Source organism: Podarcis liolepis (assembly GCF_965112155.1).
Source record: "Podarcis liolepis genome assembly, chromosome: 12".
Taxonomy (NCBI): domain Eukaryota; kingdom Metazoa; phylum Chordata; class Lepidosauria; order Squamata; family Lacertidae; genus Podarcis; species Podarcis liolepis.
This window is the reverse complement of record NC_139563.1, coordinates 50,245,116-50,273,007: the sequence shown is the minus strand read 5'-3', so window position 1 is coordinate 50,273,007 and position 27,892 is coordinate 50,245,116. Positions and strand designations below refer to the sequence as shown.

General features: G+C 44.0%; 1 protein-coding gene across 2 annotated transcripts in view; it reads right to left on the bottom strand.

Annotated features, from left to right (window-relative positions):
* Nucleotides 1-27,892, bottom strand: part of ITGA9 (integrin subunit alpha 9) — a 242,482-nt gene that overhangs the window by 179,970 nt on the left and 34,620 nt on the right. For both annotated transcript variants that reach the window (XM_083467884.1, XM_083467885.1), the window contains exons 5-11: nt 18,966-19,033; nt 14,239-14,368; nt 11,058-11,143; nt 9,898-9,966; nt 6,949-7,086; nt 2,296-2,401; nt 176-270 (exon numbers count right to left, since the gene is read on the bottom strand). In XM_083467884.1, the coding sequence (XP_083324010.1) occupies nt 176-270; nt 2,296-2,401; nt 6,949-7,086; nt 9,898-9,966; nt 11,058-11,143; nt 14,239-14,368; nt 18,966-19,033 (692 nt within the window). The remainder of the gene's footprint in view (nt 1-175; nt 271-2,295; nt 2,402-6,948; nt 7,087-9,897; nt 9,967-11,057; nt 11,144-14,238; nt 14,369-18,965; nt 19,034-27,892) is intronic.

Below are 27,892 nucleotides of genomic sequence, written 5' to 3'. Positions count from 1 at the left end.
GCAGAGAAAGACAGGAGGGCCTGGTGTGCTCTGGTCCATGGGGTCACGAAGAGTCGGACATGAATAAAAGACTAAACAACAACAACATCCAGCGGCATTTCTATCTGCCCCAAGTCCCCTTGTATATCCTGCCACGTTTCTACATAACCTATAGTGTCACATGCCCAACGCTTACCATAGAATATTGAGGTATGATGCCCCCCATGGATCCATGGTAGATATAGACTGATCCAACGTAGTCATCTTCTTTAGGAGCACCAATGGCAACATCTAGGCAAGACAATGTGAGACAGTGGAAATGGGAAAGAGCCCCTTTCAATTTTTATTTTTTTAAGACTCTTGCCGCAACAAATCATCTTCATCATAAAGATGAAAGCCACTCAATCAGCAGCTGCCTGGCTTATAAGAAAAAAGTTGCCCCATTTAATGAGCTGATTTTAAAATAAAAGCCTCAAAATGCATATTTACATTGCTTCTAATGAGAAACATCTGTCTGGGTTCCACAAATAATGCCAGCCATGCGCAAGGGGAATCACAGCAAGCCTTTACATGCTTTACGTATCTCAAGGGAGAGATCTGGCATTGTACATGAAGCCACCATTGGCACACAGAACACAAGCCACCCACCACGAAGCCATGGCAGATCCATTGAAAAATCCACTCATAATGCCAGCTTTCTAAAGCCTTGATATGATGCAAGTTGGGATGGACTGCTCAGCTCTAAGGCACTGAGAGGAGTTTGAAAGAAAGCAACAAAGATGGGTGGCAGGGAATGTGTCTAGGCCAAGGCCTGCCCAAAATGACATTATATCGAGATGAATTACAGCACTGCTGTTTTAAGTAAGTTTTAAGTTGCTTCAAATTGTTTTTAAAATTGGGTTTTAATTTTTTGTAACCCACCCTGAGACCACAGGATGAAGGGAAGCTAATAAATTAAAGACAATAAGAATAAGAATAATGCTGGAACATCAACACTTTCCAAATTTGCTTATAATTAGAGCTTCAACCTTTAGTCCACAGATAAATCAACTAGTTTTAGTTAATTGATAGCAGAAACCAACTTAAAACTAGCAAGGGCAAATTTTAACTGGATTTTGTGAAGCTCAGTGTTATTTTTCTAGACTGTTTTCATTCTGGTGTGTTACTGTAATTGGGAGTATAAAAATGTTGACAAGTGACCTTTCTTTCCAACAGCAAGTGCCCTTTGTTTATTAAGGCTGATTTGTAGGTATTCTTTTGAACAGGAATAGTTGCTCTGCCAGTAACTTCAGCAACACTCTGAACAACAAGTAACCTTCAGCAACACAGTATGGAAAATCCAGTGTGAAACAAACGTAGTTTACTGGCTATTGCATTGGCATGAGGATAACACAGAGGGAAAGTGTTTTCCTGTTGGAATAAATTTGTCCCACAGATACAATGGCACCCTAAAATAGTAACTTCTCACACCTCCTTGCAGATCCCAGACAGGCACCCCTAGCAGGACTAGGAAAGATCAGAGAACTGACAAGAAGAAGGTAATATACATTGCTTCAACATCCCTTCCTGCTTCAGCCTGTGTGGTGTAGTGGTTAAGAGCGGTAGACTCGTAATCTGGTGAACCGGGTTCGCTTCCCCGCTCCTCCACATGCAGCTGCTGGGTGACCTTGGGCTAGTCACACTTCTCTGAAGTCTCTCAGCCCCACTCACCTCACAGAGTGTTTGTTGTGGGGGAGGAAGGGAAAGGAGAATGTTAGCCGCTTTGAGACTCCTTCGGGTAGTGATAAAGCGGGATATCAAATCCAAACTCTTCTTCTTCTATGAAGCACCATAACTGGAGAGCCCTGGTAAAATCCCTTGCTTGGATTAGAACAGGGGTCAGCAAACTTTTTCAGCAGGGGCCGGTCCACTGTCCCTCAGACCTTGTGGGGGGCCAGACTATATTGGGGGGGGGGAATGAATGAATTCCTATGCCCCACAAATAACCCAGAGATGCATTTTAAATAAAAGGACTCATTCTACTCATGTAAAAACACGCTGATTCCTGAACCGCCCGTGGGCCGGATTGAGATGGCGATTGGGCCGCATCCGACCCCTGGGTCTTAGTTTGCCTACCCATGGATTAGAAGCTAGATCTGTCAGCCACAAAAAAAACCTCTCTGGGGGAGAAAGTGTGTTTTCAAAGATGAAGAATTATCTGGGTGGGACGGGTTTGAAGCATACACATTTCTGAAGCACTCCATAGCAGGTCCCTGACTCAGTTCAGAGAGACCCAGCACCAGCCCAGAGCCCACGTGCAAAAGAAAACAGACTGACCTGGGAATCCATCTTCATCCATATCTCCCAGGGAGGCAATACTTTCCCCAAAGTGTGCGTTGTAGGCATTGTCACCATTCAGAACAAGTTGCTCTTCCATGACTCCCTAGCAAACAGGAAATAGGACAGGCTAAGAAAAACAGAGCGAGTGTTGAGAGATGCACGGCCTCTTTGCTAGAGCATTGCTCATGCACATGTTCCCCAGGAAGCACCTGGAGCATGTCCTAACCAAATTTCAAGTTGGCAACACTAAACCCGGGCATGATATAAAGGAAATGCTGTAAATTGAAAAGGCACTTAATTGCTTCTGAAAAGGAAGCGGCTAGCCAGGATGACGGAGCAAAGGCCGATTAGTGGCCAACTACAATATTTCAAAAAGAAATCTCAGATAAGTAAAATCGTGCACTCGAGACAGTGCAAAAGTTCCAAACAATTGAGCAACTAAGCTGGTGAGGTTAATTCTGTTCCGTTCCAAAGAATCGCCAAGAAGAACCATAGCTGTCAAGCGTCCCTTATTTGGCGGGACAGTCCCTTATCCCAGTGCCATGTCCCGCTGCTGTCCCTTATTGATGATGTCCCTTAAATAAGCTACTGAAGGTAATGGGGCCCTTTCTATGTCCAGCTGTCCTTGGTCAACAACAAATTGTTGCTGTTTTTTGTGTTGAATATATGCTATATGGTAATTAATGGACCTAATAGGTATCTAAAGCCATTTGCACGCAACAAAATATGTATTTTATCAAAGTAATTGTTGATCCCTTATTTTGGCTGCTGATCCCTTATTTTCGAGGCTGCTGGTCCCTTATTTTCAAATCTGTAAGTTGACAGCTATGAGAAGAACTATTGTAATAGCATAAACTAAGTCTGTGCAGCAAAACTCCCATGTGATAATAATGAGGTCTGCAGCACTTAAGTAAATTAATCTGTTGGAATAATTCGTTAAAACGTTTCGATTGCCTTAAAAAAAAGTGCCTCCAGGTAATAAGCCAGCAGGTTTTAAATCATTCTTAACAAAGTACTTATAAAAATGGAGCTGGCAAGTGTTGTTTTAGAAGGGTCTTTCCCTCCTGTATGAAAGAGACGAGATGCAAAGCTACCATGTGTGGACTGCATGGGGAATTATCTGATTCTTCGGACTTGACTTGTACATTTACCAACAACATTGGCCATCGCTCTATGAGCACATTACTGCAGCATTCAGTTCCAACTTTCATAGGGGGGAAAATGCCATGCTTTGGAGTCTGTTATTTTGGGATGGAGCAAAGCAAAAGAATCTTAAAAGACGAAGAAACCACTTTACATAGGAATAGATTGACAACATTAGAATGTAGTTGGGTTAGATATAAGAGAGTGACCAAAAAGAGCAAAAATATTTTTTTTCTTTTTTAAACCCTACCAAAGCTCCCACAAAAATGCTGATATGTTTTTCATGCTTTTATGTCCATTTCTGCCATCTACCCTAGACTTCAGGTGCAGGAGTGTTATTTCCATAAGGAAACCAAACACCGTTGTTTAAACCCAGCTCTGTGTCTATCTCAAGGGGTCTTTCCCATGTTTTTTTGTGAATAGGTAGGGACTGGTTTCTGGAAATTGCAATCAAATCTTTTGGGAGGTCTTCAGAAAGCTGCTGACATAAAGAAAATCCCATATAATGAATCTGTAACAAAAACAATGAGGTGAAAGTAAAGTTTTATTGTGTTTTTCTTTTCTTCTGCACTGAGCGCAAGGTACGGTTTCATGAGGCTTGCCCTGAGGCTCCACATGTGGTACAATGATGCTTATGTGCAAAGTGACTTTGCTATGGAACATGTGGAGTGAGTGAAAGTAATTTGGACTGTGGCAAATCAGAATCAACCCGAGTGGCCCTTGTATTCATAACACATTGGCAAATCTAGAACACACTTTCTAATAAGATTAATTTCAATAAAGCCTCACAAGGAAATTACTAGTAAATACATGTTTAGAGACGGGCATTAGGGACGATTAATGCAAAATATTTTTCAGGATTCACAGAACCCAGAAGATTATATTTCAATTCATTATTGTGAGCACCCCAATTTTCTCGAGTGTTCTCTGTCACCTTGCTTCCTGACTATGTGCCTCACAACTACTGAGAAGATAGGGGTTCAAATCCCTGCTCAAACATGATGGGTGCTTGATTGCCTCAGACACTCTCTCATCTAGTCCTGTTACAGAAGGTCGTTGTCAAGATGAAAAGGAGACTCCACACCCTAAACTCCTGTGAGGAAAGGTGGAATGCTAGTGAAATTAATAATAAGTTTTTAAAAGGGGGAACACTAAGATTGAGTATAATTTGTAGATAATTTGTAGATGGGAGAGTGAAGTCTGGAAGTTCCAGACAACTAGAATTTTGTGATCCAAGCAGGAATGGAATATTGTGATTGAAACAAGAATCTCTAAAACCCAATGCTTTTAGTTGGACTTTCGTCAAGATTATTTTATCCAATCCAAAAGGGTCTCTCCATTTACGACATTCTGGAGGACGTTGCTTTTCTGGTGCTCTAATTCTAAATCTTCATGTTTGTAATATATCTCTTCAACTATCTGAAGAAAGACACAAAGTTACATCATGCCATTGTGACTGTTTGACCTCAACTGACCTAAGGAGCCATGGTTTGTGAGTCAAACTGCGAGAAAGGAGAGCGCCAATAGCATTTATTTAGGGGGAAAGGAGACATTTTTCATAAACAAAAGTGTCTCTGAGAGAGCCCATGTGGCTCGTGTTCCTTCCAAACAAGTCGCGGTCATTTCAGAGTACAGGAAGCTTATGTTGATTATTTCCCTAGGCTACTGTTGGGTCACGGTGGTTGCGCAATGGGCAATTTTGCAAGCAAGAGTCCAGTGATTTCTTTCCCTAGGAACACCAACACTGTATAGGGTTTTCAACACAATCAAAATGAAAGTCAGTTCTTGCAGCTGCTTTTCATAGGGGTTCAACTCTCAAAACTTACCTTCAAGTACACATTTAAAAACAAAATCATGCTTCTTTCTCCCAGATAATTCAAAGGCTGGTCTTAAGAGTCGCCATACTTCAGCAGAAAGGGAAGGTGAATTAGAAGCCGTTGCTTAATTTGATACTGGTTTCATAACCACTGGAAGTGGCTCTCTCAGTATATAAAGTGAAGTGAAATGAATGCTATTTCTTCTACTATGCAGGTTCTATATATCAACAGTGGCTGCTACTCGGGTGCATTCTGTAAACCTCAGCTGTAATGGGTGTCATGTCCTGGTTTGGTCACAACCAGCTATAGACCTGGAGTACATGATGCCCAATTCAAGGGCCCTGAAGTTAGGGAATTGAGGAGAAAAACTGGATCCTGGAATACAGCAAGCAGAACATACTGCTCAGCTGACCAAGCAAATGCAGAAGACTCCTAACAAGAAGGTTGGCAAATCATGTTTATGCTGTAAACTGCCCTGAGATCTATGGATGAAGGGTGGTATACAAATTTAATAAATAATAATAAAAATAATAATAACCTTGCTCTCATCGCATGCCATCTAATGAAGGGGACCCCAGTCCATGTGCCGTAATAAATTTGTGGGTCCAAGTTGCAGAATCCCTGACAGTGGGAAAGGAACAGGCCTACTCTGACAGGATTCTACATTAATCAGAGCTGAGCACAGAATTGTGACATTGCTGTTTCTTGTGTATTCTTAGACTTTGAGTCCTTCTGTATAAAACTAAGGGAGTCCCCATGCTTCTATCCCAATCTAAATTCTAGATGCCCACCTGAACCCGCCTCCCCAAACAGCTCCATATGCCGCCACCATTAGAGGCTTGGCTGGTGAACTCAAAGGACGGTGCCTTTCTAAATTATGGAATGCCCTCTCAGAGGCAGCCTGTGTAGAGCTTTTTTGCAAGCTGTAAACACATAAGCATTTCCCTGTGCTTCGAGGGTGTTTTCAGACTGTGGCTTTTATGCTATTGCCATAGTGTGCTCCTTGCAATTGTTATATTGCTGGGTTTTTATGCTGGGCTATGCTGCATTTACAAGCTCCTTTTAGGTACTTGCCAATGAAAATGCCTGATAAAAATACTGAAAAATAAACCACAATGTTGATAATGATTTATGCAACCTGTGAAGAAGCATTTATTCTTATCCACCTTTAAGGGGTTACAGGACTTTACTGTTTTTTGAAATAGTCATCCCTCGGGTTACAGACACTTCAGGTTGTGCGTTTTCGGGTTACGGATGTGCCGGAACCCAGATGTACCGGAACGGGTTACTTCCAGGTTTCGGCGCTAGTGCATGCACAGAAGCACTAAACCGCGCTTTGCACATGCGCACATGCGGCGCTGTAGGTTGCGGATGCTGCAGGTTGTGAACGTGCCTCCCGCATAGATCACGTTCGCAACCTGAGCTTCCACTGTATCAGGCCAATGTGGCAGTTCTTCAGGAATGGAATTAGATATCAAGTGGATTTTGGACATCCCAACAAATTATGAAAAACAAGTGAATCCTGACTTTTTTGCTAGGACTGTTTGGCCATTTCTATTCAGGAGCCAAAACAGCACCCACCTCTGCTCAGTTCCTCAAAGCAGAACATGCATGATATGGTGCAGCTGATCTGAGATTAGTGTTAAAGGATTTCCCCAGGACATTTTGCTCCACTCCTTTTCGTACTCACATTTCCTCTACTGAGGTAGACGGTGACTTGACCCTCATCCCGGATCTCGGAGAACATGGGCGCTCCCACCAGGAGGTCCGAAAGGCCGTCAGAATTCAGATCAACTGCACATAAGGAGGAGCCAAAGTAAGAGCCCATCTGCAACCAAGCCGAGTCACAACAAAGCATTCAGTATCTGCCCACACACAGGAGGAAATCATTTATGCTTTTCGTTGTTTGCAATTGAAAGAGCAACTTGCTACTTTATCTCTCACAACACAGCAGCTCTAGGAAGTCTCTGGGTCACTGGGTTGCCAGCTTTTCATTCATTCATTCTTTATTTATTTAATTCTTTTTATTTTATTATTATTATTATTATTATTATTATTATTATTATTATTATTGGAATTAAAGTTATACTTTTTCCTGTGTCTTAAAAACAAGTTGCTGCCACATGCCAAAAATCATTACCTGAAATACACACGGGCTCTTTCAGCGACCGTGATGGTTTTGTGAATATGCCAGCAAACATGCAGATTCTCATTTACATCATCCTTTCTGGAAAGGTCAGGCATGTGCCAAGGCATTCACAAGATCAGTTTAACAGATACACAAAAAAATAAATACTGAAAAGTAAACTCATGTTAACTTCAATGTGATTTTTAAGGAATGTATATCAAGCCTAGAAGTATTTAGCTGCTGTGTTGGGTAAGCAGGGTTGAAAACTATGATCCGAACAAGCTCAAGAACCGGTCAGTCAAGGAATGTCTTTGCAGGATGTTTAATGAAAAAGGATCGAGGTGGCAGACAAATAGGGGGTGGTGGCCAATTTTTGCAAGGCGTCTGTCATGAAGTTTGCATGCTGCATCCCTAAGACTGAAGACTCCACACTATGCGGAATGGCGCCAGAACATGGATAATTTCCATGCCAATCTCACATATCTTTTGGTGGCAGCTGGCACCAGTATAGAGGCGCTCTACAAAACAGGGTGAACTGACACATTCAGTAGAGTTTCCATGTGGCAGTCCTAATATGATTCTGCCTGAAATGGTTCCATTTCTTCCTTACTTCCTGACCTTTTGTCTTTATTCACCCATTGTGAATCTGGGTCTGTGTGTAATTCATCCCATGCCAAATTGCAAGCACATCCGCTGACCTTTATTTTACCACTAGCATTATTACTCTCACCTCATTACATGCTCTTGATTGGATGAAAAGTTGTTTTTCCCTCCCACCCACCACCCAACACTCCTTAATTTGGTCACTCAACTCGTCTTTGGCCAAGATGAGCCAAAAGTTCAAGCCAATGATGATATCAGCCATGCAACAACAGCCACACCTATCACTACAGGGTAGACACTGACTTCTCAAATACAGAAGAGATTGCAAAAAACTGTTTGCAAGTCACAGCAGAAAGATGAGAGAAAGTGCAAGCCATCAGCTCAGATCTCCAATCTGTTTGCTTTTGCAGGGTTAAGGTCAAGCATTTAGCATTTCGCTCCCTTTGTGGGTTCTTTGTTTACAAGGCTTTCATTACGCATTGGCGGTTTTTATACTAATAAAAAATCTAGGCAGCGAATACCTGAGCAATATGTCACAGTGGATGTAAGCAATTTCAATCTGGAAAGGGATTTTGTTTGCCCAACTGCAACATTATTGTGCAGAGTTAGTGACCTGGTGTTACTGTGAGAACGGTAACTTTTTTTCTATTCACATCTGGCACATGGTTTCCAATTTCCTGTAAGGAACTAAGAGTCTCTAGCAGTGAAGAATCCAGCAGCAGGATTCAAGCGCTCTGCGCCACTGTAGTAGCTCACTAGATACGAGAGTCACTGCCCTGATCTTTGATGTGCTACGGCATCACAAATGCCCACAAGTGGTCTTGCAGCTACCAACTCAGCAAGGATCACATGACAGGATCATGTGACAGAAAGGGACAGCTGCATTCCACGTGGTCCCATAAACCTACTGGTTCCATTGACCCAAGCAACACAGAAATGTGGCAGAGTGAACTACTCTTGGCTGGACCGATATTCACTTGCCTGCTTAACAACCCTAACATTTCCTCCCCTCCCCAAAGAAACAGGAAAAGGTTGTTAATATGAAGGAAAAAAGCACAAGAGTGCACCCTTGTTGTTGACATCATGGAAATTTTAGACCTTCTCATGATTTTAGTACCTCAGAAATACATTTCACAAATAAAAAGCCTTCCCCTGCGCGCACGCACACACACACACACACACACACACACACACACACAAACACCCCTCAAAAATTTCAAAGGCTTTGTCAGAACAGAGCTCAGTATCAAAATCTCTGAGGGCTATTTTACATTTGAGATTTTCTCACACATCTATTGCCTCTCATATCAAACCATCACTTCTGACAAATGCTCAAATTTGTCACGTGTGAATATATCAAGATATCCACGTGGGCAGTGAGAAAAAGTAAAATGTGAAGGGCCGGCCCTACCGGGTGGCAGAGTGGAGCAGCCACCTCAGGCAACTGATTTTGCGTGGCGCAAAACACCACAAATTATTAGTTGCTTCATTGATTATTGTTGTTGTTTTTTGCTGTTAGGGAATGAAGAGGCACTTATGAGATCTTGACAAACCTAAGGTATTATGTACCAAGATTTGCAGGGGGGATATTTGCTGCTATACAACAAGTAACAACATGTCTTAGACCAGGCATAGGCAAACTTGGCCCTCCAGATGTTTTGGGACTACATCATCCCTGACAACTGGTCCTGTTAGCTAGGGATTATGGGAGTTGTAGTCCCAAAACATCAGGAGGGCCGAGTTTGCCTATGCCTGTCTATGCATTGGACAATAGAGAAAATTACAGCCCCAGGCCATAAGAAATTGTGAGCAATACAGCTGTAATCAGAACTTATCTGCAGGATTAAAAGAAAAAACAATATATTCCACATAAAAAATAAACAACCAATTATTTAAAGGATTACCCACCTTTTTACCAGAAGCCTGAAAGATCTTTATTAAAGAACCAGACCTCCTATCAGTGCGAAATATATATACCTGTGAAGTTTTAAACAGAAGAAGAAATTAATTGATTCTATTGCATATGAATCCACTCATTATTGATTAGCAAAATACAGCATGTTTGTGGGTACTTCATCCATTAATCTGAAAAGTTTTTGCCTCACCTTTCCACAAAATTGAAGGCAGATTAGCAAAATACAACAAAAAGCTAAGAATAAAACCTAAGTTTTATTAAAGATGGATACTATTTTTAAAAGCAAACAGAAAAAGCAAGAGCCACCCGCAGTGAAATGTGAGCTATCTCCTATGAAAATCCACCAAAGACTTTTGTAGGTAAAGCTGTTTTCAAGTGGCCTCTAAAAGAAGTCAAAGTAGGTGACAGGCAAATCTCTTTGGAGAAGGCATTTCGCAGTAAGACAAGGAGTATCTGCATGGCCTCAGAGTAAGATTTAACCCCACAGCCCCGTTGTATATCTGTTGCCTCTTTGCAAAAGCAACATGTGAACATCTGGTTAGACAGTCAGTGCTGAACTGGCTCAGCTCAGCATTAGCAAGCCCTCAAGTCCCTAGTCCTTTGCAAAAGACCATTACAAAACCAAGGAAGATCAGCACTGCCAAAAAATGCTTTGCACATTTTTTTGAAGAATGTTACATAAACAATACAACAATGCATAACAGTGGCATTGATCCTAACATAAGTTAAGGAAGTTCACAGAATGAATGTTTTCCATTTCCTCCTCCACACTGCCCTTTCCTACCTGCCCAAACGCCACCACCCTCCTTAACAACATGGGGTGTGTATAGGGGCCTCTGAGGAAAGGGAAAACCAGCCAAAATCGGCAGACCTACACCTACCGTAATTTTAGGACACTCCCACCATATATTATTCATAAGAGCCCCCAATCCCCAAAGAGGCTTTTCGTGGGTCTGGTGGGAATGAGAAATATTCCTCCCAGGAACCACTTTTACGGCAACTAATCTGATGATCCAAGCCAGTGTCAATAAACCCTTTCCAAATTACTGTAGCCCCAAATGCCTTGTTCATCCTTTTTTCCGGGAACTCAGTCAAAACAGTGAATATGCTGCCACGTTAGTTAAATGAGCCATTGTCTGATCGAGAGCCACACCTTTCCGACGCCTCCATCCTGAGGAGCTCCTCCAACAACGTCTGTCGTCGTCAGCTGAGAGAAGTGACCCGCTGTCACCGCATATCCTAAGCAGGGCATTTTTAGGGTGGACGAATGGGAGGAGAGAAATGACAAATGAATTCAGAAAAGGAAACAGGTCCAAGGAAAAGGTCAGCCATCTGGATGAAAGCAAAGTTCCCTCCCTCCTCCTTTCTTCTCATAGAGTGTAAATATGCTAGGCTTGTTACAAATAACCCCCAAAAACCAACGAGGTCTGCTTCTTCAGTATAGGAACTTGTTGGCACTCCATGCGGCACTGGAAGTGACAATAAGCAACTGAATGTCTCTCCCCACCCCCCGAGACCCAATGGCAAAGGTGTCGACAGAAGCTGTGAGGGTGACAAGAACAAGAGCTTCAGCCAGTAAAGGGCCTGGTTTCTGAAATAAAAATTAAGAGTACAGATGTTCGGCGGGATGAGAAACACCCCGGGGGGGGGGGGAGCGGACAGATTGCTTCATGTTGAAGGAACTAACTTTCATGCCTGTTTAGTGACAGTTTCCATTTGGCACCCAAAAATGGGGGTTCCCTCAGTTTAAACTGCTATGCCAAGGGATGTGGGGTGAGGGAAGAGATATAAAGTATATGCTTTAAAGTAAAGGTAAAGGGACCCCTGACCATTAGGACCAGTCGTGACCGACTCTGGGGTTGCGGCACTCATCTCGCTTTATTGGCCGAGGGAGTCGGCATACAGCTTCCGGGTCATGTGGCCAGCATGACTAAGCCGCTTCTGGCGAACCAGAGCAGCGCACGGAAACGCCCTTTACCTTCCCGCCGGAGCGGTACCTATTTATCTATTTGCACTTTGACGTGCTTTCGAACTGCTAGGTGGGCAGGAGCAGGGACCGAGCAACGGGAGCTCACCCCGTCGCGGGGATTTGAACCGCTGACCTTCTGATTGGCAAGTCCTAGGCTCTGTGGTTTAACCCACAGCACCAACAAGAGCTTAAAATTGTTTTAATCTTTTAATGCTTTTGTTGTATGCCTTTTATCCTTTCAATGTTTTATCCTTTCAACTACTGTGATAAGTTTTGTGATCTAGCGGTTTATAAATGCTATTATTATTATTATTATTATTATTATTAATGATGATGATGATGCTTGGCTAAGGATTAAAACAAAAATTAAGGGTCTACACTAAGGGAAAAGAGTTTGTTTGGAAGAGGTATCAAGAATGTGGCCCAATTTGCCATCCTACAGATGATATATTATGGGACAGGAGGAGTCTGTAAGTAAAGGAGGAGGAGGAGGGATGGTGATTCAGCTCCTTGTAAGGCTGTCATTTCATAGTCCCTTCTGCCTGCAAAAGACTAGCTTTTCAAATCTATTCAAAGGCAGAAACCTCAAGGTCTTCAGGATATCCAGCCATCTCTTCTCTAAGAATTTCAAAGTAGCTTTCACTAAGTGGTATTTTTTAAAAACAAAAAGCAGACTAATAATGATAGTGGGCAGAAGAAAAGGGGTGATTATCCAGTTTTTAAAAGCATTTAAAACCAAACAAAAGAAGAAAGTGGAAATCTGGAAATGCTTTCATAAGGAGAGCAAGTGGTCACTGAGGACTGGGTAGAAGACATTAGATGTTCAGTATTCCTCTTCTGTCACTCACTGCGTTTTAAATCTTAGTATTCAAAGTATTATTGATGTGCAATGTCTTTAGTCCCTATCTTATCTTGGCAGATATTCTTTGGAGCAATAGACAGCTGTGCCTACTCAAAGAACTGCTATCCTCAGAGTACAGGAGAAGAAAACGAGAACATTTAGAGCTTATAGTTTAGACATACCCAAGAGGTAAAATTAATATACTATACAACAAGTGCAACTGGCTGGGAGTTGAATTAAAAAGTTCACAAATCCCAATCTATAGTTTAGCCAGGCAATTTTCAGACTTTCAGGAAGCCATTTCCACATTCTCATCTACTGAGACAACCCTGCAGATGTTACTTCACAGAAGATTATGGGGTGTTTAGTATTTGAGCCCTGCTTATGAGGCCTACTGTCCATTTACGAAGCTTACTAGCATCATCCCATGTGAACCAAGAATACAACGCAGGACACACCTAACACTGACCTGGGAAAATAATAATGGTGCGTCTAAGGAAGTGGACTGTAGGCCACAAAAGCTTGTGAGATAATACGTTTGTTAGTCTTTAAGTTTCAAGATCCTGTTGCTTGGGGGAACAACAGTCTCTCTAGGGAGGGCATTCTACAGCCAGGATATCACCGCTGAAAAGGTACTCTCCCTATTTGTCATCTCCTGAACCTCAAAAGGTAAGGCCACCTGGAGAAAGACCTCAGAAGACAACTACTCCAAGTCAGTATATACAAAATAAAAAATTCCTTCCAGTAGCACCTTAAAGACCAACTAAGTTAGTTCTTGGTATGAGCTTTTGTGTGCATGCACATGAAAGCTCATACCAAGAACTAACTTAGTTGGTCTTTAAGGTGCTACTGGAAGGAATTTTTTATTTTGACTATGGCAGACCAACACGGCTACCTATCTGTAACTCAGTATATACAGAAGGAGAAAAAGTCGAGGTAACCTCATCCCCAATAATTAAGGACTTTAAAGGTCCAAAACGTGTCACTGAAAAAGACCTAACAAGCTTTCATAGAACACAAGGGTCCCTGAAATACATGACAGGCCATTAGGCCTAAAATAACCCATTCTCTGTGTATTTTCTTTCTTTCTTTCTTTCTTTCTTTCTTTCTTTCTTTCTTTCTTTCTTTCTTTACCACTTCCCATGCGGCATCCCAAAGCAATTTACATAATAAAAACTTATATGAAACAGCTGCATATATAACAACATTTTTCTAAACAGATAAAGATATAAGCAAACACTTTAAGACAACCAGAGCACATTCATAAAATCAATTCAAATCTGATGCAGATACCAACTAGGATTTTTTTTTAAATGTCCATTTAGAAGGCTTATATTCATGCAGATTTCCCATACCTACCACTAAAAAACTTTGTGCAAGACAGTTTAGACCGGTGTCCCACAACCTGGTGCCCTCCCAACCAGCATGGTTGTGATGGCTGATATTCATGGGAGTTGTAGTGCCAACATCTGGAGGAAACCAAGATTTGAGACTAGTAACAATGGGCAGCTCCACATCACTTACCTAGGTATGTATAGCGCTTGGCTATCACAGATTCATCATTCAGCTTGAAATAAATATTGTCAGTGAGATTCAGCACTTTGATGGTCCCGGTCCAATAATAAGATCCCGGGGCTCCCATGACAACCAGCTCCTACCAACAGAAGAGTTTCAGCAGTCAATAAAACAAATCTTTGAAGCTCCTCAAGCATGATGAAGAACAGAAAAGTAATCTTCAGAAATTCTGTGGTGCTGGGGGGCAGAGAAGATTGATAAATTGGGGAAGACTGAACATAATCTAAATTTTCTGGATTACTTTAAGAGTATGTATTGTATTGTGCAATTAGAATGTAATAGCCTGGTTTGCATGTCACATTAAACCATAGTTAAAATAAACTGTGGTTTAATGTGAATGAGCAACATGCTGATGCACACTGTTGAAATCCCAGATGTTTTGCTCTTCCCCTTGTAGTAAGAATTCACCACTATAGCACCTTGTTTGTTACCCAGGTGAGGAACTCCTCCTACTGCTGGGAAACAAGCTATGGTTTTGTTTGTTGCGTATCCAGCTGCAGGTTCTCCAAACAAACCACGAGCAGAAGCCAATATGTGTCTGTGGCTTAGGGGGAACAAACCACATGTCTGGGATGTAACAGTGCATCAAGCTAGACAATGGCTTGTTTCCTAGCAGAAGAAGGAGCAAGGGAGAAATGGAGCAGCTCATTCACATTAAACCAATTTAACTGGTCCATCTAACTCAATATTGCCAACGCTGAGAAGCAACAGCTCTCCAGGGTGCCAGGCAGTCCCAGCCCCACCGGGAGATACTGGAGACTGGGAACCTTCTGTCCTGCATGATGCTCTACCATATAAAAGTCTCACAGCCGTAATTGAAACAAAGTCCCATAGACCTTTTCTAACTGTATATCTATAAGTCCCAGCAGGAAAAATTCAGGCTTCAGTTGAAAGTTAACCTTCAAAATTCTCCGTATCGATGTATATATATTTGTATCCAATATTTTTTGGCTTTTTTACACATCCACCAAGCATGATAAAATGTCCCTTCCTGTTCTTTACATTTCCAGTCAATATTTGTTTGCATAAAACATGCAATGAACTTACTGAGGCATGGCAGCAGAGGAACTGTCATGTTTTCAAGGCCTACCTTTAGCTATGAATCTATCGCCAGCACGTCTCCTCAGTTCAGTGGCAGACTTTGATCTTTGAAATTTCAGTGGTGCACAGTGCAAACCCAAAATTTGTCATCCGCCCGCCCCCCCCCCCTTCCGTTCTGATCAGCTCACTGTGTTATAGCTGGGAAGCCATGCAATGTCTTCTAGTGTCGGCGCTCAGTGTGGTGGACCCAGCAGCACCGCCCCAGTCTTTGCTCAGTTCTCTTATAGGGTAGTCACAGCGAATCTTCACAAGAATTCAGCTTTGGCCTCAGAAACTTTGGGATCCCCTAGGCTGCCTAGCTCTTCTCCACCAGACCGACAAACTAGGCCTGGACCATCAGAACTTGGCTGCTTCTATCTACACAAGGTCCGAAGCTATAGCAGACAATTCTATACATACGATGTATGTAAACACGACAGGCTCCATAACTTTGAGTGGCTGCTCTTTTGGGACAACCAACCCACCACACAGCAGAAAACAGCATGCATTAGCAAGACGGAATGCTTCTTGTGCATTAGACACTTGTCTGTTTGACCCAGAACTCATTTATCTACATTTCCTGCTCACTCTGAAATGGCTGAAGCTCCGAGGCAGTGCACCAGAAGTTCAAAGCCACCTTTTGAATGCAGAGCAAGCAAAGGGAGTTCAGAGCATGGGAAAGGAACAGGCTTGATATTGCAGACAAGTCAGGAAACAGCTGCTGCTGACACGGCTCTGGTGATCAAGCGCGTTATCAAACAGGTTGCCACCCTTTCCAGATTAACCTGAAAAAATCCCACCGGCTTGTTTTGAACACTGTGGCACATGCTTTGTTTATATGATCCTGAGTGATTAAATCCTTTGGGCCCAATGCAAAGATGCCTTGGAAAGTAATCTCTCTCACATTCCCTTCCAATCTAGATTTGCCCAAGGCAGGGCTAGACATTACCAAAAGCACATGACGGCTGCCAAAAACAGTGGCCTTGTGTCTTGTTTCCTGTTCTCATAAGCTTCTTTGATCATCTAAGCCCAGTGCTCTGGCTTGCAGCAGCTCTGAAGGGTCTCAGGCAGCAGAGGTCAGCAGGGTGGCACAGGCAGGGCAGCGCTGTGCATCTGGCTTCCTGGCACCAAGCATTTTCCAAGAAGGAAAGGTGCAGAGAGCTCAGTGCAGTGCAAGCGCAGTGATGGAGCCAGCAGAGCACTCCTGCCAGCGCAGCTACACTGCACTGAGCTCCCTGAGTCTTGACCATCCCTCTAGGTAAACAGCAGCAACACTCAGCATCAAGCTGCACAATGCCAGCCTGTCTGTACTGCCCTGCCAACCACTGTTGGTCTCGGGTAGAAAGAAGTCTGACATATCCCTTGGGATGCTGGAACCTTGGGAAACTGGGACGGTTCTTCCTCTAATAGTATGCAGTCATGAAATGTGTGGTGTGACATCGCCATGCCATCAAGACACCTCCCTGTTCCCTACCTACAGCAGCAACTGATGTGAACCTAGGAACAATGTTAGAAAATTGGTAGCTTAAAAAACTAAAAAGTGAGGAGCAAGAAAGAAAGGGACTGAATTTTAACCACATCCAAGTTTGCAGAGTTAGCATTATGGGATGTTGAGTTGCAGCTTGCCTGCTGTCCAATTTCCAAGTACAAGATATATCCACATTGCATTATTTTTCAACCATGCAACCAGAAACAAATACAGTGGTGCCTCGCAAGACGAAATTAATTCGTTCCGCGAGTTTTGTCCTCTTGCGATTTTTTCCGTCTTGCGAAGCACGGTGTCGGGAAAGTTTTGGAAAAGCTTCAAAAATCACCAAAGTCTTCAAAAACCTCAAAAAAGGCTACCACACCGCGTGCTATGAGTTGCTCTTCGAAGTCAAGTCGCAACTGTATTAACAGTGTTAAGAAAAAGCAAACAAACTTGCAAGACGTTTCCGTCTTGCGAAGCAAGCCCATAGGGAAAATCGTCTTGCGAAGCAACTCAAAAAACCAAAAACCCTTTCGTCTAGCGAGTTTTCCGTCTTGCGAAGCATTCGTCTTGCGAGGTACCACTGTAGCAGCTACCACCTGGAAAGGCATACGGGAATAAGAGGTCCCAGCTTTTCACGTTTGTTTTGCACTGTGGAATTTATTCCTGGCAATAAGAATTTACCTATGAGGACTGACCTGTAATACATGAAACAGTCCTCTGGGGCAGGCACAGGCAAACTCGGCCCTCCAGGTGTTTTGGGACTACAATTCCCATTGTCCCTAGCTAACAGGTCAGGGATGATGGGAGCTGTAGTCCCAAAACATCTGGAGGGCCGAGTTTGCCTATGCTTGCTCTGGGGAGTTCAGGACAGGCCTGGTTCCAGCGCCTAGCATGGTGGGGTGAATCCTGGGACCCAGCAGTCCACTGCTGCCACCTGGGCCAACCTCCACCTTGACTATTTCTGCTGCCAGCTCCTTGATGCCCATTGCAGAGTCAGGGCAGCTGGCTTGACTGCCACTCCAGGAGCCATCAGCCATCAGGAGGCATCAGCTTAAATACGCTGGCCTTGCCCCTTACGTATGCCCACTGATTTGGGCATGTAACCCAGGGGGCTGACTGGGAGGGGTCCCATCAACAGCACTTTGTCCAGGGCCTCCCAAAACCTGCGCCCATGCCTCTTTCAAAGATAAAAGATTTTGAGGGGGACAAAGTCACACTAAGTCAGTGCACTTGAGATTGAGACCCACAAGCCACATAGGATTCAGGCTGATTTCTGAGAGCCCCAAAGCACAGGATTCGTCACGGTCAGCATAGGTGGCAGAGGCTAAACAAGGGATAACTGCAGTGGTTTTTTCACAACTTTTCTTGATGCGGGCGCTACTTCCCACACTTTTGCCTTCGCAGTATATCACGCAGCAAGGAGTGGCCACAGCTCAGCTGTAGAGCAAATCCTTTGCATAGAAAAGATATTAGGTTCAAATCCCATTAGAGTCCTGCCTGAAACCTTGGAGAGTCTGTGCCAGTCATAGATGGACCAGCTGGCTATGTTGCATCTGGATGTATGCATGGTGTTAAAATAAGTGCCTATTAAGTAAGTGAACTAAAGGGACACGGGTGGCGCTGCGGGTTAAACCACAGAGCCCAGGACTTGCCGATCGGAAGGTCGGCAGTTCAAATCCCCACGACGGGGTGAGCTCCCATTGCTCAGTCCCTGCTCCTGCCAACCTAGCAGTTCGAAAGCACGTCAAAGTGCAAGTAGATAAATAGGTACCGCTCCGGTGGGAAGGTAAACAGCGTTCCACGCGCTGCTCTGGTTCGCCAGAAGCGGCTTAGTCATGCTGGCCAATAAAGCGAGATGAGCGCCGCAACCCCAGAGTCGGTCATGACTGGAGCTAATGGTCAGGGGTCCCTTTACCTTTACGTAAGTGAACTGGGAGTGTGCAAAATCACTATGTATCTAATAGTTCCTGCATAGTGTCATATGCAAAGCTGCAGAATAAAAGGACAACATAAACGCTGGGAAACTGCTGCACAGAAAGCTTGAAAGCTGAAGGCAAGTTTCTCGATTCGGAGACTTTTTACACCGTAGCAACCAGGAGGTTTTGGCCGAAGTTCCACCACTCACCTCTGTGAAGTAGCCTGCTATTCCAGCCTGACATGAGCCATGCTCTTCGCCATATTTCTTCTTATACTCTAGCAAGGAGAAGGATTAAAGGGGAGGGGGGAGAGAAACACAGTCACGTCAGTCCCTGCCAAATGTGTGTGGTTCGCAGTTGCACAGTCCCGTCCACTTCATTCCACATGTGCTGCTCAGCGCTGAGTTGCAGGAGGCCCTTGGCTGAGCCAGCACTGGGAAATCTCTGAAATTCACAAAAAAACTCAGAAATCCAGGCTCCTTTGCCACAGTACATGGGTATTGTCAAAGCCAAGCTTTGGAGGAACAGCACTATAAACAGATAACGTTTCCCCGTTTGCGAAATCTGAAAGGGCGGGGGCCAGGAAAAAGCCTCTGACCATTTAGGACGGGAGACCAGTCATGAGACTCAAGAATGAGAGAGAGGGAGACCTGCATGCGAGGGGCAGCCTGATAGCTTGTAACTTGCAACAATTAAGGTTGAAAGCATTAATCAGAGGCGGACTGACTTTGGTCCCCAACCAGAATGAAGCTGAAGAACACAGAACAGTGTTTGCTCACATTGATTCTTGATGCCCTGCCTCTCCCAGGTCTTCTCTTGACCTTCTTTCCATGTCTTTCCCTTTACTCTTTTTCCTTCCCCTCTGATAATTTGGAATGTAAACACTTGGGGGCAGAGGCCTATTGCATGGGCTTATGTTAGGCTATAAAGTGGCATGTACATTGATGGTGCTATAACAATATCAATAAGACCACGTGGACAACAAGAGCAGCCCAGAGCCTGTGAGGAGAAGAAGAAGAAGAAGAGTTTGGATTTGATATCCCGCTTTATCACTACCCTAAGGAATCTCAAAGCGGCTAACATTCTCCTTTCCCTTCCTCCCCACAAGAAACACTCTGTGAGGTGAGAGACTTCAGAAAAGTGTGACTAGCCCAAGGTCACCCAGCAGCCGCATGTGGAGGAGCGGGGAAGCGAACCCGATTCTCCAGATTACAAGTCCACTGCTCTTAACCACTACACCTCACTGGCTCTCCACACAACACAACACAACACAACACAACACAACAGAGGCACAGGGAATACTTGGCACTTGGCATCACCAGTGCCAACCATGAATATTCCTCTGGTCCAGGTTTTGCACCTCTGAATTACTACTCTGCTTTCTTCAAGATAAGCCAGGATTGCCTGTTTACCCACCTTTAAGCAAGACCATCCCAGTTATACACATCATCTCTGTAATGTAGAAAAATTCAGAATAGCACAGAACTAACAGGGTGTTTTTGAAGAAAAATTGAAAGCTACTGCACATCCAAAAGAAGCCATTTGGGGCAAAATAAATGAATCATGATAACCAGTCGCACTGAGAGCTCCATAGAACCATGCTTGGTGGGGTACTAATTTATAGCTAACTTAGCAGACAAAATGTGGATAGTGTCATTATATGGTTTAATCACTAGATAGCACTGGACTTAGTTGACCCTGGGTAAAAGGAGTTTTCTGTGTCTAGTCTGTTCTTGTCAAAGAGAGACAATAAAGTTCTTGTCTGGCTTCTTGACTGGTGTGTCCTCCAAGCCCTCCATGACAATTATTTTTTCTATGGTGTTTAAGTTTTCTTGTCTACCTCATTTCCACTTGCTCTGGAAAATTTAAACCAAATGGCAAACCCGCTTAAAGGCTGTTGCTACCAAGGCACCCTGGGAATTGTAGTATTGAGAAAGAACTAACAAAGGGTCTCTTAAAAGAATTGTCCACTCACCAAACTACAATTCCCAGATTTATCTGAGCCAAATGAAAACAAGTGAATACAACATGAAACTGGTTTAAATGTGCGGTGTAGCTGTGCCCTAAAAATCAAAGTGTTCAGGGCTACAATTTTAACAAGAATTTTGCACTTCTGTCCTTCATATGAACAGCTTCTGAACTTCACAGTCAAATCTCTGGCAAGAAAATCATAGTATCATTACAGCATTTATTCCCACTTCCTGTTTCTTGCGACATGCTCCCCCGTGATAACTGGGGTTTCAAGGAAAACATAGTGTGCTTCAGTTTCTTAAAAAAATCGCCATGTAACCTGGTAACACTCTGAAACAGCCAACCACCGACTCATTGCTAAATTATAAGGAATGTACTTTGCAGATTGTCTCTTTGGAACCAAATGTATTCCTCATGGTTTGACAGACCACAAGAACTGCATAATGAACTCTTAGCTTCAACATAGAAACAGTCTGTTTAAAAGAAAGGGGAATATTGACTGGACTGGCCAGCAACTATTTCCACTTTTAACAAATATAAAGATCATTTGTACTAGGTAAATTCCAGCAAAAAGCAAGTGGGGAGACTCCTGATCATTTCATCGGGGTCAGGATTTCATTCATTCCAACAAAACAGAAAAATTAGTATGAATAATATGTTGATAAGACAGTGGTCTGAGGTAGAATAAACTGAGAAAGCTAACCAGTGTCCGAGGCCATATATGCACTATATCAAACCATTTTAATTCATAACACTCCCCCACCAACTAATCCTGGAAACTGAAGTGTGTTACAGCTGCTGAGAGTTGTTAGGAGACTCTTATCCCCCTCATAGAGCTACAATTCCCAGAGTGGCTTCACAAGCAATCCCTTTTCCCAGAGAAATCTGGGAATTGTGGTGATGTGGGGAACAGCAGTCTCCTAACAGCACCCAGCACCCTCAGAAAACTATAGTTCCCATAATGCTCTGGGAGAGGCCATGACTATTTAAAGTGTCATGATGCTGCTTTAAATGTATAGTGCAGACGGGCCCAAATGGTCACAGATTTCATAAAAGACTTCCTGAAATGTGGGATGGGGGGCAGAGCAGCACAATTATTAGGCAGCTATTAACAAAGCAAGCTGGTTTAAGATATTGCCAAGACAAACCATGCAAAGTACACTGACAGGGAATTTCCCTGAACAGATACTGGACATTAATCATTAGGAATGAGGCGGGCTGCAGTCACAGCTAACAGCAATATGGAAATAACCAAATGGGTTGATCAAGAGTATATATAATAAGGGTTATTTCTTAAACTCCGCGTTGCTGTATAATATGAAAATGACTAAATGAAGAAAAGGGCACGTAGAGCAAAAATATCAGGGCTCCACTCTCATCTACACATGAGAAAAAGGGAAATAGATTTGAGGTGTGGGTGAGGAAAAAACAATGCAGGGAGGAACAAGGAGGTGTTGTGTTGCAGGCAGAAACAGAGCTATAGAAAAGATGACCGAGAAGAAGAATGGGCCTTCTGAGTGAAGCAGGAAGAGCACGCAAGCCCCATTCATTCTAGGCAATCAACCTCCTGAAGCAAGAGCATTTCTTGCATGTGGCTGGCATATCCTGATCAATTGTTCAAGAAACAATGAGAAAGGATTGGCCATCTTAGCCAACCCCCTTTCCAAAGCTCTGAAACACGACAGAAGAAAGCATGACGAGAGCCACTCAGCAGCCACATGCACACACTGAACACCTGGGCGTTCATATTTGCATAGAGCCCCTTCACAGAAACCTAGATTTGTAGAGTTGGAAGGGACCACGAAATGTCATCTAGTCCAACCCCCTGGCATGCAGGAATAGTTTGCCCAATGTGTAGGACTTGAATTTGTGACCCTGAGATTAAGAGCCTCATGCTCATCCTAGGATTCCACTTTGTGAGAAATTCTGTGTATCTACTTCAGTAGGTGCATAGGGCCCTTTCTCACACGGATAACCCTTTCTCCCCTCAAATATGGGGGTATTTTTGTGATCCTGTGAGGGGCAGATGAGACTTGTCAGCCTGGGAAGGTATCCCATCTAGGAGAAGGAAAATGGATCCTAAACCTCTGCTGCCTTGCAGGCTATCTTCAGAAGAAGAAAATGCTAAAGAGGAAACCCTACACAAATCTGGAGTCAAGTTCCTAAGATGTTTGGATGGCACCTTCTACACCTCCTTCCCGCAACTCCAGCAGCCAAGCTGGTGCCAGATGTATCGCTCTGTTTTTCTTTGCACCACATCTGGGCAGCCTCCATGCACACTGCCCGGGCTTGCCCCCGGGACGGTCACTTTGGTGCTGCTTACAGCACAGTTCGACTTTGCCCCTGGAGGTGTACTCCATTGTTTCTGGAGACAGACGGGTGCCAACAATGGCACACTAAGAAAAAAGCACACCAAGAACTCAGGCCAATGTAAGTTTCAATAGTGGGAGTGGTCTTACATTGGCCTGAGTTCTTGGTGTGCTTTTTTCTTGATATATTTACCGTATTTTTTGCTCTAAAAGACGCACCAGACCATAAGACGCACCTAGTTTTTGGAAGAGGAAAACAAGAAAAGAAAAATTCTGAATCCCAGAAGCCAGGACACTGCGCAGCCCTGGCTTATGGGATAGCAGCGTGCAGCCTCTGCTCGGGGAAAAGCCCCCACGCTCCACACGGCTCTTTAAAGGGAGCCCTGAGCAGAGCCTACCGCCAACATTCGCTCCATAAGACGCACACACATTTCCCCTTACTTTTTAGGAGGGGAAAAGTGTGTCTTATAGAGCGAAAAATACGGTAAATACAGTGGTGCCCCGCAAGACGAATGCCTCGCAAGACGGAAAACCCGCTAGACGAAAGGGTTTTCCATTTTTGAGCTGCTTCGCAAGACGATTTTCCCTATGGGCTTGCTTTGCAAGATGAAAACGTCTTGCAAGTGTTCCGATTTTTTTCCGCTCCCCCCCCCTTTTCTAAGCCGCTAATCCGCTAATAGCCTTTTAGCCGCTAATCCGCTAATCCTTTAATAGCCGCTAAGCCTTTAATAGCCGCTAAAGCGCTAATAGCGCTAATCCACTAAGCCGCTAATAGGGTTGCTTCGCAAGATGAAGAAACCGCTAGACGAAGAGACTCGCGGAACGGATTAATTTCGTCTTGCGAGGCACCACTGTAACAAGAACTCCAACTTATTTAACAATTGCACACTGGCATTTATTCCCGTAATGCATGGTCATCAACAGACACACATACATTTGGCACAAAATGACACTAATTCACTTTGGTAGCTATTCCTATTATGAATATAATGCGGAAGGCAAGAGAATTGTTTAAAAACCCAGAGAAAACACTGGTGCTGGGCGAGAGGAGACACAGTGCTGCTTGCTTCTTATTTCTTCAAATCTGCGGGGCATCTAAAGCAGAATGCTCCCCCCAACGGCATCTTGCACCAACCCAGCGGCATCTTGCACTTTCTGTTCATTCCATCACTGTTGTTGCATCCAAAGGCAGCAGCAAAGAGAAAACGCAGCAGTTGTTTTGTGTTCAGTGGTCCTGCGATGATTTTAAACAGCAAATCACTGGGAAACTATGAAAATAGGGAAATGGGCAGATAAACTTGGGCCTCTGCCATGTTTCAGCTAAGCCATGTAATGGAGTTATTTATATGGTTAGGCAAACTTTGCAAAGAGCATGTTTTTTTACTTGTTTCCTCAAACTAAACAATTTTTTTTTTATCTGAAGGGGGAGGGAGCAGAAAGGAATGTGCTGGTCAGTTCAGGCCATTCTTTTTTACTGGGAGGTTTTAGAGGCAGAATTTAACTCACAAGGTCGTTTTTTGGATGGTCTGATGTTGCCTACAGAGAATGACTGTGTCAAAGACTGCAGCATACTAACCAATTCTAACTTTTAAATTCCCGTGCCTTTTTCTACATTGACCAGCCATACATCTAAAAAAAGGCACCCTGCAGCATTTAAGAAGCAATGGAGAGACCCACTAGAAACAGAGGTTTCAGAAGCATGCTCTGAAACCCATTTTTCCAATACCCACTTTTGATGTAATGGCCCTTAGATTTTCTTATTATCAGTAACAAGTCCAGAGTGAGAGACTAGGGCGATGTCTGTTGCTTCCAGGAACTCTTGTCTGTTGTTGCATCTTTTTTATACACGGCTGGGAGATATTTTCAATACATTAAGCAGTATAGAAACTAAATATTTTTTTAAAAAATCAAATCTCAGCAGCCAGCAAGAAGGAAATGGAGAAGGTAAGAATGCAGCTCAATCCAGTACAGTCATACCTCGGGTTAAATATGCTTCGGGATGAATATTTTTGGGTTGCGCTCCGCAGTGACCCAGAAGTAACAGAGCGCATTACTTATAGGTTTCGCTGCTTGCGCAGACGCTCAAAATGATGTCACACACATGCACGGAAGTGGCGAATCGCGACCCGCACATGCGCAGACATGCAGATGTGGGTTGCGTTCGCTTCAGGATGCGAATGGGGTTCCAGAACGGATCCCGTTCGCATCCAGCGGTACCACTGTACAGTCATACTTCATGTTACGTTTGCTTCATGTTACGTTCTTTCAGGATACGTCCCGCGGCTACCCGGAAGTACCAGAAAGGGTTACTTTCGAGTTTCGCCACTCGCGCATGCGCAGACGCACAAAATGATGTCACACGCATGCGCAGAAGCGGCGAGTTGCAATGCGTGCATGCACCAATGTGCCGCTGCGGGTTGCATTCCTTTGACGTTGCAAACGGGCCTCCGGAACAGATCCTGTTCACAACCAGAGGTACCACTGTACAAGTAACTTCTGCTGGTTCATGGTAGTGGGAGCTTAGGTGATAGAAGAGTGTGAGCTCTGGCTGGAGGGCTGTGGCAGGCAGTGCGCTGCTCCACTTTGGCACAGTGAACAGCCTCCTCTGTTTTACATGGAAGAATCCAGAAGGGGAGTACTGCTTGACCTGGTGCACCCTCAGTATCGGGCAGCACAGTAACGGTCCCATGTGCCACTATGCTACATGCACATGAACTGCTGTGGCAATGTGGCGCCTGGAGATTGCTGTGAGCTGCTTGGTCGAATGTGGAGGATGTCTCTGCTGGGTCTGAACAAGCTCCACAGGACTTCACACCCACACCACCTAAGATTCCATCTCACATCCATTCGAGACCTTCTTATCACAGGAAAAAGCGCACATAAATCTGACGAGATCAAAGTCTCACATCCGGCAAATACTGGACTGCAACTAATTACATCCTGGATTGTTCTTTTCCCCACCCTCAATTTCCATTTGTTCCGTCTTTAGCTGCAAACTCCCAGCCAAGGATTTCATTGTTTCTTTCTGGAGGGCACATTAAAGATGATTATTATAGGAAGGGAGGATCCCAGCCGGAGCAATGGATTGTAGCCATCCCTTTCGATGGAGCTAATTAACTGCAGTTCAGGTGGAAAGCGACAGAGTTCAGCAAAAGCAAACTCAGTCACCCCACTCGATGCATGTGACGGTGCTGTTTGGCGGCTGACATACAAGCCAAGTCCCCAATTTTCAGGACAGTTTGTAGCACGATCAACTGCACACTGGACAATGCCAAACTGCCAGTTTCCCACTGGCTGCTTCACAGATCTTGGGTCCACACAGTTCTATTTTTAATAGCAGTTCTCAGCTGATTGTGCCTGATCAACTGAGGTGTTTTTGCTCAGAAAAAATAAAAAAATTCCTTCCAATAGCACCTTAAAGACCAACTAAGTTAGTTCTTGGTATGAGCTTTCGTGTGCATGCACACTTCTTCAGTTTTCACTTTTCTTCACTTTTCTGAAGAAGTGTGCATGCACACGAAAGCTCATACCAAGAACTAACTTAGTTGGTCTTTAAGGTGCTATTGGAAGGAATTTTTTTATTTTGACTATGGCAGACCAACACGGCTACCTATCTATTGCTCAGAAAAGGTGATGGATACCAAAAACATACACACATATACAAGCGATTGCCTGATCCAGAAGCCACCTCTGTCCATAATTCTGCATGTGTAATAAAAGCAAATATTGTGCGACCTGCACGACATTTCTTAGTCCGTCCAGGCTGAACCTGCCAACATGAAAGGAAAACAGCCCAAGACAGTCTCCTAAGTGGGAGGATTTTATAGCTTCCTTTCATTTTATTAGAGTTGATCTGGAGTGACGGATCCAAACACAGAACCAAAACCAGATAATTCTTCCCTAAACATTTGTTAAGCCTGCATGCACTTTGCTAATGATCCGAAGTGCAGTCACCATCTCCAGACACACAACAGTTGTGGTAGTGGTGGTTGCCTGCTTTTCCTAAACTCAGTTTTCTGTGTTGTTGTTTTTGGGTTGCTTGGCCAGTTGTCAAATGTGAAAGTTTGACCAAACCTACTGCAAAATCCAATCTGGCATGAGGTTTTGAGGGGTGGGGGTTGCTCTGAGCACTCTTCACCGCATTCTAACTTTGGCGTAAACCCAAAAACTGTGAAAACAGGGTACTGGGGGGAAAGACATACAAATCAGATACCTAGGTCCAATTCAAACAATATCAAGCAAAGTTTTACTCTCCAATGTAATGAATCCATCCTTTCAAGACAGCTCCAGTTTTGACCACATCTAACTAACAAAATCGTTTACTAGAACCTTTTCTAATAGCAGCAGTATACCAGACCTGCCACTGGAGCCCAAAGTGAAGAGACAGGGAAGAACTGCTTGCATCAAAGCACCCCATTTCAGCCTCCAGGCCTTCCAAAGAGGACGGGAAGCAGACTGACACTTTGGGGGGGGGGGGTGGAGAAAGAGAAACCACAGGAAACCCAAGGAAATGCCTTCCAGGATACTTCTCTAAAATTGCTGAGACCTATAGAGACATTCGGGGACGCGGGTGGCGCTGTGGTCTAAAACCACTGAGCCTCTTGGGCTTGCTGATCGGAAGGTCGGCGGTTCGAATCCCGCCGGAGTGACGGAGTGAGCTCCCATTGCTCGGTCCCTGCTCCTGCCAACCTAGCAGTTCGAAAGCACGTCAAAGTGCAAGTAGAGAAATAGGTACCACTCCGGCGGGAAGGTAAACGGCATTTCCGTGCGCTGCTCTGGTTTTGCCAGAAGCGGCTTAGTCATGCTGGCCACATGACCCGGAAAAACTGTCTGCAGACAAATGCCGGCTCCCTCAG